We start from the raw sequence: 16821 nt of genomic DNA, 5'->3' as shown, positions 1-16821 counted from the left end.
CTGCTGTCAGCTGTGTATTATGTGCTGCAGGAAAGACACCCTCTCCATCATTCTTCTGAAGGCCTTCCTATGTCTTTTTGATTGAAATAGTAGCTCAGATGTAAAAGTTTAACTACTGAACTAGAACATCTGTACAACACAGAGAATCCAATTTTTAGAATTATGTTAATATTTAGCTATAACAGGAAAAGCAAGTCAAGAGATAGTCTTGATGGACTAATACATGAACCTCCACACGTGCATCACCCCTGACCTGCCTGCGTTGCAGGTTGCCAATGTGTTCTTCGAGAAGTTAGCCCACAGTACCTCAACAGCACATCATGGAGCAGCACCATTCTCCCCATTCAAAATGTGAGCACAACTCTAACTTTGATCTTTTGCAACAGCTTTTCAGATGAAAAAAGTGAAGGGAGGACACCATCCATTCCCCAGGTCTGTGGCAGGTAGGACAAAATGAAAGGGGACCAATCCACACAGCCTTCTTCCCAAAGAAATCAGAAAATTTATGGAAAACAAGACAGCCTGAAGTCATGCTTTGAACACAGCTTATGCCTGGTCAGGGTTATCTTTTACTTTTTCAGACTCTGACCTACCATGTCAGTCCATGGTGTGCACCAGCATTACCCTCGCCTACATGTCCGAGACCAAGATGGCTTGAATGAAGCGAGGAGTCACATTCTGGAAAGCTCACACTGTAATAAGCCCCACTGATCCATTAACAGAATCAAATGTGAACCAGTAGTCAGATTTCCAGGAGTCGCCAGTGTGACTTAGAAGCCAAAATACCACTTTTGAAAGGTAACCTGAGAATTTAGGAAAATATTTCACAGAAGCCAGTGAAACCACACTCTGGAGTGCTTTTAGCTTTTCAGAGAGCAATTTTGATACTTCAGAAAGCTATTGCAAAGTTCAGCCTTCCAAGGCTCTGCACACATGTACCTCTCAAAACGGTTGGTGGGAATTGTGGCTACTCAGTACCTGCAAATTGCTCTCTGTCATTACAATATTGGGAAATACTTCGTGATTAAAGAGAGAATGACCTACATGACGCAGTTTTAAATGTGTGAATTTCAGCCAGATGGATAATATCAACCACTGCAACACCAAGATAAGGTCTTTCTGTTCCACGGTCAAATATGAACATATGACTTCATCTCACGTGGGTGCAATTCTGTTTGAAGAGTTGACATGACCAAATTTACTTGATATAAATGACACTGTAAAGAAAAGCAGTAACTTCTCCTCCACAGTTTTGTTCTTTCAGAGAACTGGTTTTAGCCAGTTTAAAAGAAAAAAAATTTGTCATTGGATAGAAGTGTCCTCACTAAGGGGAAACATTTCTGACTAAGTTTCAGGTCCCTTAAGTCTGTGAGATGCAGCACCCTTGACTGCAGTCACTATTGTAAGCTTCTGGTACAACAGACATGAAGGCTGTTCCTTCTCAGGCTGGCTAACAAACAAAAAATATTGCAAAAAACAAAGACGCACACAAACATGTACAACTGTTCAAGACATTGTCCATGTTGTTTTAAGGAAAAAAAAAAAAAAACAACCAAGTTACACTTATGGCTCAAAATACATTTATGTAGACTTACTGTTTTCTCCAACAAAATGACTCCTGCTCTCCTAAAGCCAATGCTGACCATAACCCTCAAGTTCTAAATTTAGTCAGGGATATAAACATGAAGCTGCACATCTGTAGCTATTAAAAATAGATAGAAGCAGCGTTATTTATTTATGCTTAAACAGAAGCCGCCCCCCTCCTCCCCTCTCTTGTATTAGAAAAACGTGGAAATCAAAACTCCAAATTGCTCTGAGTAATTTTATACTTGGTACCAAAGCAGAGGAGAACTGAGACCTTTAGAAAATATTTGGGTGTTGCCTTTTTATTTAATAATCCATTCACCTTGATTAAGGGAAATTTTCTTTGTTGAATCCAAAATAAAATACCTTGCCAAGGAAATGTTTTTTGTAGGTCAGCAACAGTTCACAGCAAGACACTTTCTGGGAAAATAAAGTCAAAGCAACGTGTCCAGGTATTAGGAGCCCCAACAAACACTGAAGTCCTATAATGTTTTTCCCCAGTAGGTTTAAGGTTACAGATATAATTAGGTTAGAGTGGCTTGTACAGTATGTCTGATTTCAAAGTAAAATCAGAGTATTATGCATAATATTATGCAAAGTGCCATAGCAACAGTAAGGCAGACTTCTAAGAAATGCTAATGAGATAAGCTGTTCTGCAAAAACCCTAACCTGTCCAAGCAAAAAACCAAACACATTATTAAAATTCATACAAGAATCTCACACACTCCTCCTATAAAAAACTCCCACAACATAAAATGTCTTATCCAACCATCACAGCAGGAAGGACACGAGCAGGAAGGGGGCACAAGGTCTGTACAGCAGGCATTTTTCATAACTGGCTCACTGCTCCCTGAAAACCCAATCCTGCACGACTGACACTGCTCCAGCTGAAAACCAGCAGCAGAACTCAGATGCCAGAGCCTGGGAGGGTGGGCAGCAGCCCAAGGTCCCTCTGCTCTGGACTTGAACAGGACCACTGCAACCCAGGTGGTGCAGTGCCTGCTCTGAGCACACACCCGGGGTCCAGAGGTAGAGGAAAACTTGATGAAAGAAGGGGGAAAAGAAAACCAACCAAACAAAAAAAACCCCCAAACAAATCCCAACTTTGATGATTTACTGAAGAACATGAAACATGTAAAAAGAAAGGGTAAAGGAGGCAGAATCATTCCAAACACAGAATATGACCAATTCAATGACCACAATTAATTGTTTTGTATTTCAGGTTAAGACAGGGAAAGAATAACGCAGCAAGTACTTGAATGACCTGAATTGATACAAAACCAATTGGCCTAATAAACTTCAAAAATATATTCAAGAGCTGGATGAAGCAAGTGCAGAGCTACGATGTTATTTCTGAGGTGCAGGGCAAGTGCCTAACACAGCCTCCGTGAACCCTTTTCAGAAAAGGAGAGAGCAACAGGGTCCAGGGAATTGCAAGCCAATCCATTTATCTCCAATCCCTATAAAAATGCTGTTCAAGCAATCAAAGATGTGAAAGTACCTGGAAGATAACAAGAAGATGAACAATCACCAACAGATTTGTTAAGAACGGATTGTGTCGGGTCATCGGTTCCTGCAGGGAACAGCAGTGGATGCCACAACTTAACTGCAACAAGCATTTGACCACGCCTCCCATGCACGAGCAAGCTGGGCTTGGTTAAACTCCACCTTCACATGGGCACACGTTGTCTGGAAGGCTGTGCTCATGGGTCTGCTGTCCTGTCTGCTCAGCTGGACATCAGTCCTGCACCTGCTACTGGTTTTCCTTAACACCATTATCAAAGATGAGAACCCTGAAACAACCCTGATAAATTGAAGAAGTGTCTTGAAAACAGGACAACAAAAAACCAGGAATGAGTTAAATGCTTAGGATTCATCAGCTGGATGAACACAGTGAGGAGGTGAGACAGCCGTTCTGCAAAGAGTGACCCGGGCTGCTGGGGGTAAAACCCCCCTGAAGTGTCCTGCTGTCACAGGGAAGGCAAATATCCTAGCCAGATATACACACAGGCATCAAAAATAATCCTTCCACACCCTTGGCAATCCAAGACTTTGCCTGGCATGCTGGCTCAAGTTTTAAACACCTTATTCAAGAAAGCCCTTCCCTAGCACCGATTGATCTAGAGAAAAGAAACATTTAATCAATCCCTTAGAAAACATGACCCAAGAATAAAGATGAGATGAATCACGGCTGGTGAACATAAGGAGCTAAACATGAGGAGCACAAGTCCATTGCCTTCAAAGAGATGGAAAGGCGAGACTGATCTGTTCTCCATTGCTCAGAGGATAGGTGAGGAACAGGGTTGTAATTCTGCAAGGAAGGTTCACATTAGACACTGTGAAAACTGTTCAGTTAAGGGCTGTGATTGAGTACAGTAGAGTATGTTGCCCCTGGAACTGCCATCACAGGAAACGCCTTATGGAGGGACTGGGCAAATGCCCATTGGCAACACTGATTCAGGGGCATGACTTACAAGATTAATACTGTTTTTATAGGTTATCATTTAGTCTATTCACTTCCATTTTCCTTTTTCAATATTTTCAAGATCTAATGGAAAATATCTGTACAAAGCAATGCTATTGCAAGCAGACACGGCTCAATATCTAGAATATTTTAAGTTATCTTTATATTGTTTATATTTACTGTCTACAAAATTTGGCAGATGAGCTTTCTCTTCTGTAGACTGTGGCACATCAGATGCAGGAGAACTGCTTCAGGTTGAGCCCAGGCTGCACTATGCATCATTTCCTTCAAAGCAACTTGTGCCAGAAAAAATACTTGGGAGTCCTGGCTCAGAAATGAAGACCTGTCCTCCCTCCTGTGCTGCCAGGAAGACCCCAAGACAGCCAAATCAACAGACCTGATGGGACCAGACCACATCAGTGCTTCCCAGTGCCAGCTGAGCTTCCTCAGCACAGGAATTGTAATTTTCACCTCCTTGGTAAGCACCAATGAATTTGGCCTTCAATTTGCGGCATGATGGGGTTCATAAAGGCTGAAATTAAATTATTGTCTTTTTATTTCAACTGAATGGCTTTTTTTCCTCTCCAAAGCCACCAGATCTTAATTCAGTAAAGTCTGCAAGATCCAGCTTTAACAGAGCTGTTCAACATACAATTACAGAAAACCAGACCCTTAGTGTATATTATCTGAAAAGAGGAATACTGCAATACAGCTCTACTTTTGAAAGTCCACATCTGCTATTTATTTAGGTAGCTGACAATTTTACATAAATTAAAATAAATCCCAGTTTCATGATGCACACATCTCACTCTTCATCATCTCAGCACAGCCTCAACACTTCTGGAGATTCTCACATTTAGCAACTGCCTTTAATATTTTTAAGTATAGCACTAATAAACCAGAAAAGAGTCAGTGAAGCTAAAGTACCAGATGTACAGTTTCAGACCAGCTTTCAGATGACATATTAAAGTCTTGCTAATCCAGACACTGGTTCGTTCAAAGCAGGGTTCAATAGAATCATCTATAAATCAGTATTTGCTTTATAAAATGTAATGGAAAATGCTAATAAGATTTACTTGTGAAATGAAATTGGATTATATCTTATCTCTTTTAACTTGATTGGGTATAGTATTCCTTCTTCATAAACCAGCAGGCTCAATTTCTTTTTTTTTTTTCTTTCCCCTCCTCTCTCAGAATTCAGGCAGACAAATGCACCATGGATTCTCAGACCACCATTTTTAAAAGGGAAATTATGGGGGGCAGACATAAATTAGGTAGAAAATGTAGATTATGCAATAAGAAGAAGTATAAAGAAAAAAAAATCCTGTAAAGTCATTAGAGTTATAATTTATGTGCTGTAAGGCAGATAGCAAGCTGGTTGTTTATGTATGGTTGGAAGTTGCCCAGCCAAGAAACTTGAAATTCACAAAGTAATTTAAACCTGGTAATTTTCTTGTACATGCTTGGATGACTGAACAACCGCTATATGTGATGAATATCCATATTCAAAATTATGCTTATATCCACCGTAACCGCTCAGGGCTCATTGATACATTCTATTAACTGGGCACAATAAAACCTTGATTTATTCTACAGTTATCAGGTCTGCAGTAAAGAACGTTCCTTTTAATAACAGGGAAACAGTATTATAAATTGTGAGAACCAGCAGTTAAGCAATCATATTCATGCATATATAGTGCTGTACTGTCATCGTTCCGTGTGCTGGAGATCGTACATCAAGACGTCACTGTACGGGACACAGTGGAGGGACACAGATGAAGCAAGGATTACTCAGACTCTGAGATGAAGCGATGCTTCTGCAGCACACAACTGTCCATACCCCATCAGATCATAAGGGTGCAAGAGCAGCAGGTGAAGCATAAGCCACACACATTACTTCCACGAGTATTTTCTATTTTAAGTACTACAAGTGGGAAAGGCAATAGACATTTTGTGAAATACAGGATCCCTGTAAGACTAAAGGAGGGGAGTTTGGTGTGCTGGTTACAGCTTCAGTGATGCTTGCTGAGGAACCGAGTTGCGAGTAAGTGTAATTAAATACGCAGTGGAGGTACCTGGCAGATGGTCACAACATCGCTGCACCAGAAGTACAATCACAGAATAACACCACAGTGTGTGGAGGAGCAGCAGAGGCTGCAGAGCTGGTGCTGAGCCCACATGGCAGGGCATTAGCAGGAGAATTAAATAAGTTCATAAAACCAAAGAAAATAAAGCAATGGGATTTATTTATTTATTTATTTATTTTTGGCAGGGGTTAAGGGAGAAAGTCTTGCTCTTTACTAGTTTTTTAGAGAAATGAACAGATATCTTAAAAGAAGAAACAGGACTGAAGAACATTTGACTAAGGAAACTCTGCCCAACCCAGGGTAACTAAAAGAGCTGAAGGCTTCCTCTCTTCTATTTCATTAATATCTTTCCAGATTTAAACTTGAAAATGGATTTGATACAAACTTATTGTAAATAGTGACTAGTAGACAAACCACAGCTCTCCTAAATGAAATATTTAGCTTTTACTGACAGAAAGCTGCCTTGCCAGGCAGCTCAACAGACAGCAAAGGGGTATCACTCTGCTGGTTTGATCGTGTGCACAACATACTTTTTTGAACAGGGCTGCCCACGCCGAGGTGCTGGGAAGCGAAGCTCACCCCAGCAGGATCGGCCACCGCAGCGCCACAGCACGTTCCACCCGCTGCAAACAACACGCCCACAGGGCTGATGATGGCAGGGCGAGCTCTCCCAGCATTGGCCACCTTCTGTGCGACCCTCTCCTGAACGCCACGAGACATTTTTCTGCCTGGTCAGAATGGATGAGCATCATCAGCAAGGAGCAGATGTTTGGAGTGCTTTTGCATTGCGCTTAACTGGCTAGGGGACAACGTACAAATTCAAACAGAAGTGCATTAGCAATTAGCTGACTACAACAAATCATTCACGTATACTAACTGTTTCATGCTGTAGCCAGATTCTAGTTTTACACTGCTTCAGTTTTATCCCACCCCCCCGCCCTCTTCCTCTTTAGTTGTAAGAAATATTAAAAAAAAAATACTTTGTATGTCCCCAGTGCAGACTTAGGAGTTTGCCTGGATCTGGCATAATGCCACGTGCATCTACACTACTGCCATGGACACTTCCAGATTAGCCCAGGTAGCTGAACTGGGACAAAGATCAGCTTGGACACTTGATTCAAGTTATTTACTGAGCTTGTTGGTTGATTTAGCAGTCCATAATAGTTTCTCACTTCAGAGAGATGTACCCTTATGCTGCTTGCTGCAGTCAAACCTGAGCACCTCTTGCTTGTGGTATGCACCAAGGAGGAGTATGACCTCCTGAGCCTGAACATACTTTGACACAGACACACTGTTTCTCCTGTTACCCACTTGGCTCAGTGTTCAGGGAGAGCAAATCCCATCCCACCTGCAACCTAGCCTCTGCTGCTGGCCACATGGGAGTCATTGGTTCTGCTCCCAGCTGCCACAGTGAGACCTTTGCTCACCATGCAGACCTGCAGCAGTGGCTGGTGGAAGGGCCACCAAGGGCTGGTGCAGAAACAAACCACCACTGCTCAGCTTTACCTTCCCAACACTGTCAGAGCCAATTTTTCCCCCCCATAAAGACATCTGACAGACTCAAAACTCACATTAAGAAAACGGTGAACTGAGGTCAGAAATAGTTCCAGCTTTCACACGAACTGGGGTGCAGAGCACACGCCAACTAGCACATCAGCTGCACGTTGCATTTAAGCTTGAGTTTTTGCTTTGGCCAGTAAGTTGATGCTTTTATATGAACCAGGACTCATGCAATTCTAGATCCTGGCTCAGAAGACAAGAGACATTTATGAGTTTACCACCTCCCCTGTACTTTTTTTTTTTTTATTGTTTTAAAAAAATGCAGACACCAAAACCACTAAACAGCCTTACCAAGTTTTCCCTTTCTGTGAACACTTAGAAAGCTCCCGAGACAGCTAGTTTCACCCTTATTAAAATCCCCATGATATAAAATAACACAGATGCAATATTTGTTTTGCCAAAACTAGACTAAGCTTACCATTCCTGCTGGTCCTTATTGCAAATTATTTGTCTAACAACACAAAACATTTGAGTACAGCTTGCATGAAAGGTGTCACCCCAAAACACCCAGGGCACACCTATGCAATTATCTGCACAACTTCTCTTATTGACAATCTTCCAGTAACAACATACTGCACAAAAAAATAATGGTCACTTGTTCCATAGGACACCATCCATTGTTGTTTTTCCTCCCACATAGTCCCTTGTTTTTAGGGCACTGCCTGCTTTCAGAAATTCAGCAAAGCTGATGTAGGTTGAAGCATATCAACGAGGGCAAAGCAGCAGTGAGAACAGCAATGGACTCTTCATCAGCCTCCTTGAACTGCTCTGCAGTTGAAGTCTGTCCTTGCAACTTGTAAAGCAAGGACGGATGGTCACAGCACATTATACCAGAGCCTCAGTGCAGAAGCCTCAGCAGCAGAGGGAAAGTATGATCTGCATCAGCATCATCATCCTACGTGACGAAGCAGTACAGAAAGCTGTCTGTGAGACCCAGCACATGACTGAGCTATTCTGTAAGCATTAATGCATTGATCCACCATGTTCCAGGACGTCATGAACTACAAGTACCCTGATGTCATGTAAATGAGGAAAGTCCAGTCAGCTCTTGAATGTGGGACCATCCCATAAACACCTGGGTAGCACTACTAGCCCCATCAGTGACCCACCTGCAACAACCCACCTCCCCCACTCCCACCTCCAGCTCTGTAGTGAACAGGGACGAGGGGCTTTGCTACCTACAACATATCGATAGGGACAAGATCTGTGGAGGAAGACACAAAGCTGAGATCTCAAAAAATTGTGGTCAATAAAGATGCCACAGCAATTTTCAAACCAGAAACTGTTATAAGCTAGGTAATGGCACTTAACCTAAGAAAATTCATAGTTAGAATGAATGAGAATAATTATTCTGATTTTCTTTCATTTTTTTTTCTTCACATATTAGAGGAAAAAAGAATACCATTTTAAATGTTTCATGTCATACCAAGAGCTAGACCAAATTCAGTCCCAAGTCAGAAACACCTCCTCAGTGTGAAAATCCCAGAAGGTCAGACCTGACAGGCAACAAGCTACCTTGGCGGTTCTTGGTGTTACCCACCATCCACCCAGATCACTACAGCAGAACTGCACAGCAGCAAAGTCCTCATGAAACAACTTGCTGCCTCTACTGGGAGTACTTCAAATTTCCACAGAGATCGACCGCCATCTAGTCACCCAAACAGAAATTCAAGAAGTTATTCATCTTATCGCACAACTGTGGCAAATTAAATCAGAAACACTTCAGCCCAACAACTGCAGCAGTCCTCGGAAGTTACTCAGACAATTACTCAAAAAATTACTCCAAAAACTGAGTCTCAGCACCACAGCCCAGCGAGAGCACCTGCTACAAAGCCTGTGACAGCACGCCAGCACTACTGTCCCCTGGCAGACAAAAGGAGGATTTGAACCTTAATCTCATTTTCCCTTCCTTTGGTGAGACTAACTCGTACATCAAATAGCACAGGTCATTTTGCTACTGTAATACAAAACTCAAACACACTACAATTTCACCACAAGCAGCAGTTCTCTGCATTAGACTTTTCTTCTCAGCCGTATCCCTCTTCTCCATTGGATTTAGTGATTAAAAAACAACATGACTTACAGTTTACTGTGACTTTTACTTTTTTCACATCTGGGACTGAGACATCATTTTCTGCACTGCATTCATATTCCCCAGCCTGGTCTCTTGTAATTCCATAGATGTCCAGGTACTGTCCACTCTCAAATGGTTTTGCTGAAATGAAATAATCAGAGAAAGAAATTACTGGAAGCTGAGTACAAAATACCTGAAGCTTCACCAACATCTGAACAGCAGCTGGAGGGTTTTGCTGGGTGCTACAGATAACACATGTCCAAGGGGAGCTGGGCAGCCACTGCAGTTTTTACTTGGAAACCCAGCTCCAAGCCAGGCTGCAATGACTGCCCCCCCCCCCCTCCCCAAGCTCCTGGGGTTGGCCAAGGGTCCTCTCCTGACTATGCCCCACAGTTGAGCTCAGCAGCCTCCAGACCCATGACAGCAATTTGCTCTGTACCTGATAGACTTCACAAAACATAAGGGAGAGTCCTCAGTCAAAATCTTGCCTTAAGAGTTTCAGCATCCATTAGGACTTATGGTTTGCACCTGGGTGGAAATCCGCCCCCCTACAGCAATCAGAAGCAAAGCCAGCAATCAGGGCAAGCTAAAGGGACAAACAGCCCAGCTCAGCCCAGCCCAGCCCTGGAGCAGCTGATCCACCCCTGCTGCCGGTGGCTCCAGCATCAGCTTCCCATCACAGGTGCCTTTACTTTTTAACAACCATTTAATCTTGATAGATCAACCAGCTGTATATATATAAGGATGATAAATTCTATTAGCTAGAGGGCTTATGCCCCCTGCACCCTGGGGTTTCCCAAAGCCAGATGTGTCCTGCAGGGAACCGGCAGCAGATTGCCTCTAATAGGTGCCTGTGGGTGCAAAATAGGTGGGTCGTCCCATGCCCTACCTCCAGGGAAAAAGCCCCTTCAGGCTTGCTCACCTCACCACTCAGTGCTTACATGTTGTGCTCTAATAAACATTTCATCCTATTAATTAAAAATTAAATAATAGCTCTCCTCTCCCAAAGGACCCAAACCCAATAACTAAGATCCATGGTGCTTGCCTTGTTACACAGAACTAAGGACAATCCGTGTGAGCACTACTAAAAATAGGTAGAGGTCTATCCAATATAAAACAATATGAAGATCAAACTGAAATATGTAACTCCTTGGTGTGTTATATCTGAAACCATTAATTATTTTAGAGAGCAAGAACAGTTATATGATTCAAAAGCTAATTTATGTCCACTTGACTAGAGTCATAACATATACAGACATTTTTGTAGTTTTCTAAATCCCAGCATCTCCCAGCTCTTCCCTACTGTGGTTCCTGCCTTGCAGTGAGCACTGCATTATATCCTTCAAATGAAAACTGCTACCTGGTTCAAAGTGCATCTTTCTATGTCTTTTGAGAAGTGCACTGTAGGCGGGGAGCAAATTAATTGTTTTATATTCCTCACAAGGCATTCACCACATAATAAACCAAAAAATGTTAATATAGTTTTTATCTTAAAACAATATATCACAGCAGTCATAACTACAGATGCTGGAAATTATAGGTCTAAAGGTCAAAAAGAATTGCTGAAAGTGTTTTCCCAGACAGACAAGCTTTTAATTGACTGTTAATAATTTTGCAACTTATGAAGTAACAACAAAAATCTGAACTGGGTAGTGAGAACTAAGTAGAAGTATTCTCTTCATGTCCATCACAGTAGTGAATTTAATTTGCTTATCTGTTCACAGATTAATGTTTTAAAGTGTGCAAGGTTCAAAACATCAATTATAACAGTGCATCGCTTAGCAAGATGGCACTCATTAATAAGCACAATATACCATGCCTGTCACAGGAAAGAGCCCAAGTAAACACTGGTTATGTAAAGTGGAAAGACAAGACTGAAATTGGAAAATTATTGTGAATTCAACTGAACATTCATAAAATGCAATGAAATAATTTATGGGATATAAGAAATTGCATAAGAATGAATTTTTTTCTCTTCCATATTGTCCGTAGGAATAAATTATGAAAAAAAACCTTTCACAAACAAACCAGCTGTTACTATTCACATTGTGGCCATTGTCTTGCTCCACTTTGGCCAGGTTGAGTCAATTGCTAGGAAAATTTTATTTACTTTTGCTTTGAACAGCAGTGAAGGATGCAAAGCCCCTGCCTGCACAGGAGTGTCTGCTCAGACAGAGAAGAAACCTTCCAAGGAACCTTCCAGACTTCTGCTTTGTTTCTAATACCAAGAAAATTATATAAAATGCAAAATTCTCTTGTGTGTCAGGTTAAAAATTACTATTAAATTATGAGATTGTAACAATCTCCAATGTCAGTACTTCCCTGGATATATGGTATGCACCAAAATATTGTACACTGAATCCTGGGAATAATTTATGATGTATCCTATCCAAATTCCTAACATCAATTTGCAAAAAAGAAAAAAATATATCTCCAAGTACCCGGAATTTCATAAAAATAGTTATTTGTGTTTTGGAGTTAAGCTAAAAACAAACATTCTCTGCTTTAAACTTTTGTTTTAATGAAAACGTTACACATGAGGCGATAACCTAGTTTCTTGCCTCCCAGCTTTTGCTTTCTTAACAGTTCCTGGATTGTAGCTGTTCTTCTGGCACTCTCTTTGCCACCTGAATGGGATAATGTTCAGCCTCAGCCAGGGTCAATACAGCCGCCACTCTGCACTGACAGAAGTGACAGGTTTACGTATTTGGCACAATTCTGCTACGGCATAAGCAACATCAGTTCTCAGGTCTGGCAAGCAGTTATCTGTCTGGCTGAAAAATATCAACAGGAACAAAGCAAATGCGTATTCAGGTGCTGACACCAGCCAGCTTTGGGGTGCTGCTGTGGACCGAGAGGGCAGCACAACAAATTGCTACAGCTCAAATGCATCAGTACTGCTGGGTGGAAACTTAGTGGTAGTTCCCACAATAATTCCTATCGGAATGATTTGCAAAAATGCCAATCAGCACTTTTCATAACTCTTTTATTTATAGAGATCTTATGCTGAGCTATTAACCTAATTTATGCTGCAAACCATGCATGCATTCTTATAGTGCTGTAAACCCCATGTGTTTTATGCAACTCACATACATATTTGAAAATATTAAAATTAAGTCATTTTTAAACCCTCATGTCCCCAGAAATTTTGCATCCAGATCATATAATAAAGCTTTTAGTAAATATTAGAGATAAATATTTTTCTTAGGGAATACACAGATACCACGTTTCATCTTTCCTATTCATCTGCACAGTATTTCATCTTCTTCAGCTTGCTTTTAGTTCTAGAGATTTCCCATGGCTGTGTGGGAGAACTTAAATCGTGTTATGTGAAAGATATATGCATAAGTATATGTAAGCATGTTTATGCTACATTGCATGCACGTCCAGCTCAAAAAAGAATATTCAAAAGCAGTAGGGAGAAAAAATTGTGTATGAAAACACTGGTGAATGAAGACAGTTTTCTCACTGTTGTTTTCTGTGATGTTTTACAGCCTGGGGTAACCACACCTTGCTCTGTCCTTCTGCAGACCATGTGCATTTTATGGACCCTATCACGATGTGAGGAATGTGTCTGGCTGGCTTTCCTGGCCATACGGCCAAAAGACTTATCAGATTTGGTATCTGAGAAAAAGAAATCTGGAAGGTTCATTAGCACCAGACCATCAACCTGAGGTTGTGTCAGCCAAGATCTTTGATCAAAGATGGGAAAAAACTGTTGAAGTGAAAGAAACATAAATATGAGCGTGCCTCATGTCCAAGGCAATTCCTGATGGGTTTTCAGAAGACCACTTAATGAGACTTACTAATACACATAATGATATGTAAGTAATCTGCTCTGGATACCTTAGGTTACAGGATCAGGTTCTCTAACCAGGAAGGGAAACGTCTGGGAAACTAAGCTTGAATCTATTTTCTGCTACTGCCTGTGATATGATGCCTGATAAATCATCACACTTGTTATTCCTCAGGAGAGTACACAATTAAAACTGTGTTTTCTTACCATGCATATGGTATCTGGCATAAGGTGTAGCACACGTACACACTGCCATATGGACCAGTTCTCAAAGGCTTGGACAGATGAGTTTTGCAAGGGTAGCATTTTCCTCCCCTGGTGTTAAACATAAGTCAGTCAGAGGAAAAATCTGGTGCAAGTCCAGGGTAGCTCTGAAAAACTCTTGAGGACTTCATCTGAGCCAAGGGGGATTTTATTTTTTCCTTATTCACTAGGACATTAAATAACTACAATACAGACCCAGTTTATGAACTGTAAAACCTGTTCAGTGCTCAGAACTGGCTTTTATGGCCCAATCTTTGAGACACCTCATCCTCCAGCAGAGAGTGAAGACCCTCATAGGACTGGGAGAGTGGGGAGCACGAGGCTGAGCTGATGCCAGTCCTGGTTTATCATGGACTCAGAACACTCCAGAGGTGCACATGAGAGACTGCTCAGAGCCTAGTGAACTGTCTCCAAAAGAGAGAGGGTGCAAAGATCCCAGCATGGACTCATCCTCACATGTACTGCCTCAGTGATGAGGACTGGGCTCAGTATGAGAGAACAGAAGGTGGTGTCCAGTGATGATGCCATCACGATGCCATCTGATTATCACCAGATGCTTTAAGTGGCCCGTAATCCATAAGGTCCTCTTTGATCTCAGAGGCTGGGAGGAGATACAGGATCAAGGGTGCAAGGAGGCACCTGGACATGAATTGCTGTGGGATGCTGAGAAAAATATAAAGTCTAAACAATTGGATTCACCCAGAAAAATGGTCTGAAGCCATTTCTACTACTCATTATGGATTCTGGGTTTAAAGTTACCCCAAATGCTGTAATTGGATAGTGTATAGTCCTCTCCAAGGAACTGCAGGTAATCTGAACAGCTCACTGTCTGTTAGGAGAATGGCCCTATCACATTAGGGACCATTTAAACATTGATCACTTAAGGCCATTTAGCTTTAGAGAAGCCATGCTCTATGTTTGAAAAGAAAAATCAGATAAAATGTAAAGAAAAAAATATCCAAAACTGACAGATAAATTGAGGGCTGGAGGAAATCTCCCAGCTGACAACATGAAACAAGAAAAGCAAGTAGAGCAATTTTGTAAGAAAGGCATCCTGATAAAAGAGATGTGAACATAGATTGACAAAGTTAAAAGTTTCAGAGGTGGAGACAAACAAGGTTACATCTGTATGTGAAATATATAGGTACAGAGAGAAGCATTTGGAGAGCTGGCTGTGTTCATGCTCATAGTATGGGCAATGTAAATCTCAGCCAGTTATCAACCGATGTTGTGTGTAGAGGGTAGAGGTTGGTCCTACAAAAGTTGTCACAGTTAGTTTTCCTCATTCTCTAAAGTTACATCAGTTTTTGTCCCTGCACAGAACCGTTGCCATGCTGCACTATGTGTCTGAGATTCATGGAATTATGAAGTTTTGGAGCAAGTTTGAATTTTCTCTTTGCAGACTTCATGCCAGGGAACACATGATCAGCTTATACTCCAGAATATGGACTGACTTTTCTGCCTTAGCAGCTGAGTATTAATATAAAGGAGAGCCAGCTCCATTTTAATACTTGAGGAGAAGATACGGTCAACCAGATGTTACTTTGGAAGAGAAAAAAAACACTTGAGATAGTAGGTTTGTCTGCACGTTATGTCTTCTGGATATTTAGTTTCATGTATATCAGACTGCACTCCAAGTTTTGTGGATCTGTTCAAAACTCTGTGCTGCCTGCAGAAGGCAGAGGTATAAGTGCAGTCTGCTGCAAATGCCAGTTTTTTTCACTGGAAGACCACAACCCATAGCAGGCAGATCATCTCTCTGTATTGCGACATGCAAAGCACCCTTTGGCAGGAGAGGGGTTTACAAGAGATGCTCTTACACAGAGGCTGCTGGGTCTTCTGCAGCAAATAGCTGAATGTGAACATCTTCAGTCTGAAAACAGCCTAAAACCCCTTCCTCTGCACAACAGAAAATTCAAACCATGTAGGGAAGAAGAGGGCAATGATCTTTTTAATAAGAAAGCTACACAATTAAATCTCACTTGAGCTTATTTATAATTCATAGCACTTAATGTGGGGATTTGGCTCTTGGGAAGGGGATAATTATTCCCAATAAAGCCCCATGTCTGCAGTGGCTTTCGGAAGAGACTTGGTCCACCCATCGGTCAACCGGAGGGTGCAGGAGCCCTGGGGCTGGGGAGCAGGAGGGATGGGGGGCACGAGGAGCCCAGATGGTGCCCCGCAGGCGTTCACCCTGGGGTAAAGGACTGCGGTCACACCTTTACTCATGTCTGATGGCTTTATAACATTCCTTCCTCCTGTTGCTATATCAAAATGATGCACTGCAAATGATAGCCTATTATTTATCTACTGATTATATATTTGGCTCAAATACATTTGTTGATCCTTTCCATTTTATGTGACTTTTCTGTCTGCAGTTTGTTGAAACTGGTGGCATTACGAGAGTTAAATGAATCATTAATGACTATTTTTTCCATATTTCTTCATACCCCTCAAAAGCTACACCATTTTTTTGTAAAATGTGCATTTTAAAAAGAATTCTTAATATGTTTAAAATATGATTTATTCATAAAAATGCCCAGAAGAAATGATTCTGGGAAATAAAACAGGAGGTACTGCAGGTATGTTCGGGATGAATGTGGCATCTGCTGTTTCACTGGCTGCCACCTCCCTGGAGCGTCTGCTTTCACCAGCCTGCCCAGCCTGGGTTTCATGCCTGCCTGCCTGACTGCCTGCAGCCCTCCCAGAGGGGTTGTCCCCAGAGGCTGAAACACGCTTGTCACAAAGTGCTTCAGCCACCACCTCGGTACCAACACCCACCCAATGGGACAAGATAGAAATAATAGTAACAAAAATAAAAAAATTTAACAGAGTATTTGGAAAGTAAAATAGAAAATAAGAGCATCTCATTGGATTTTTGAGATCATCTGTTACTTTTCTCTAAAAATTTGTGCAAGCCCCAAAATTGGCACACTCTTTTCAAAAGACCAGTCTTCTCCCAAAATAGTAATGAGGGACATTATATCAAAGA

The 16821-nt window shown here is 41.6% G+C and overlaps 1 protein-coding gene across 1 annotated transcript in view; it reads right to left on the bottom strand.

The window, feature by feature from the left end:
• Positions 1-16821, bottom strand: part of NEGR1 (neuronal growth regulator 1) — a gene marked incomplete at its 3' end in the record, with an annotated part of 293377 nt that overhangs the window by 81426 nt on the left and 195130 nt on the right. The window contains exon 4 of the mRNA XM_082312536.1: positions 9779-9910. Coding sequence (XP_082168662.1) covers positions 9779-9910 — 132 coding nt within the window. The remainder of the gene's footprint in view (positions 1-9778; positions 9911-16821) is intronic.

This window comes from Platalea leucorodia, assembly GCF_965183815.1.
Source record: "Platalea leucorodia genome assembly, chromosome: 5".
Lineage (NCBI taxonomy): Eukaryota > Metazoa > Chordata > Aves > Pelecaniformes > Threskiornithidae > Platalea > Platalea leucorodia.
The sequence above is the reverse complement of the archived record's forward strand: the minus strand, read 5'-3'. Positions and strand labels throughout refer to the sequence as shown.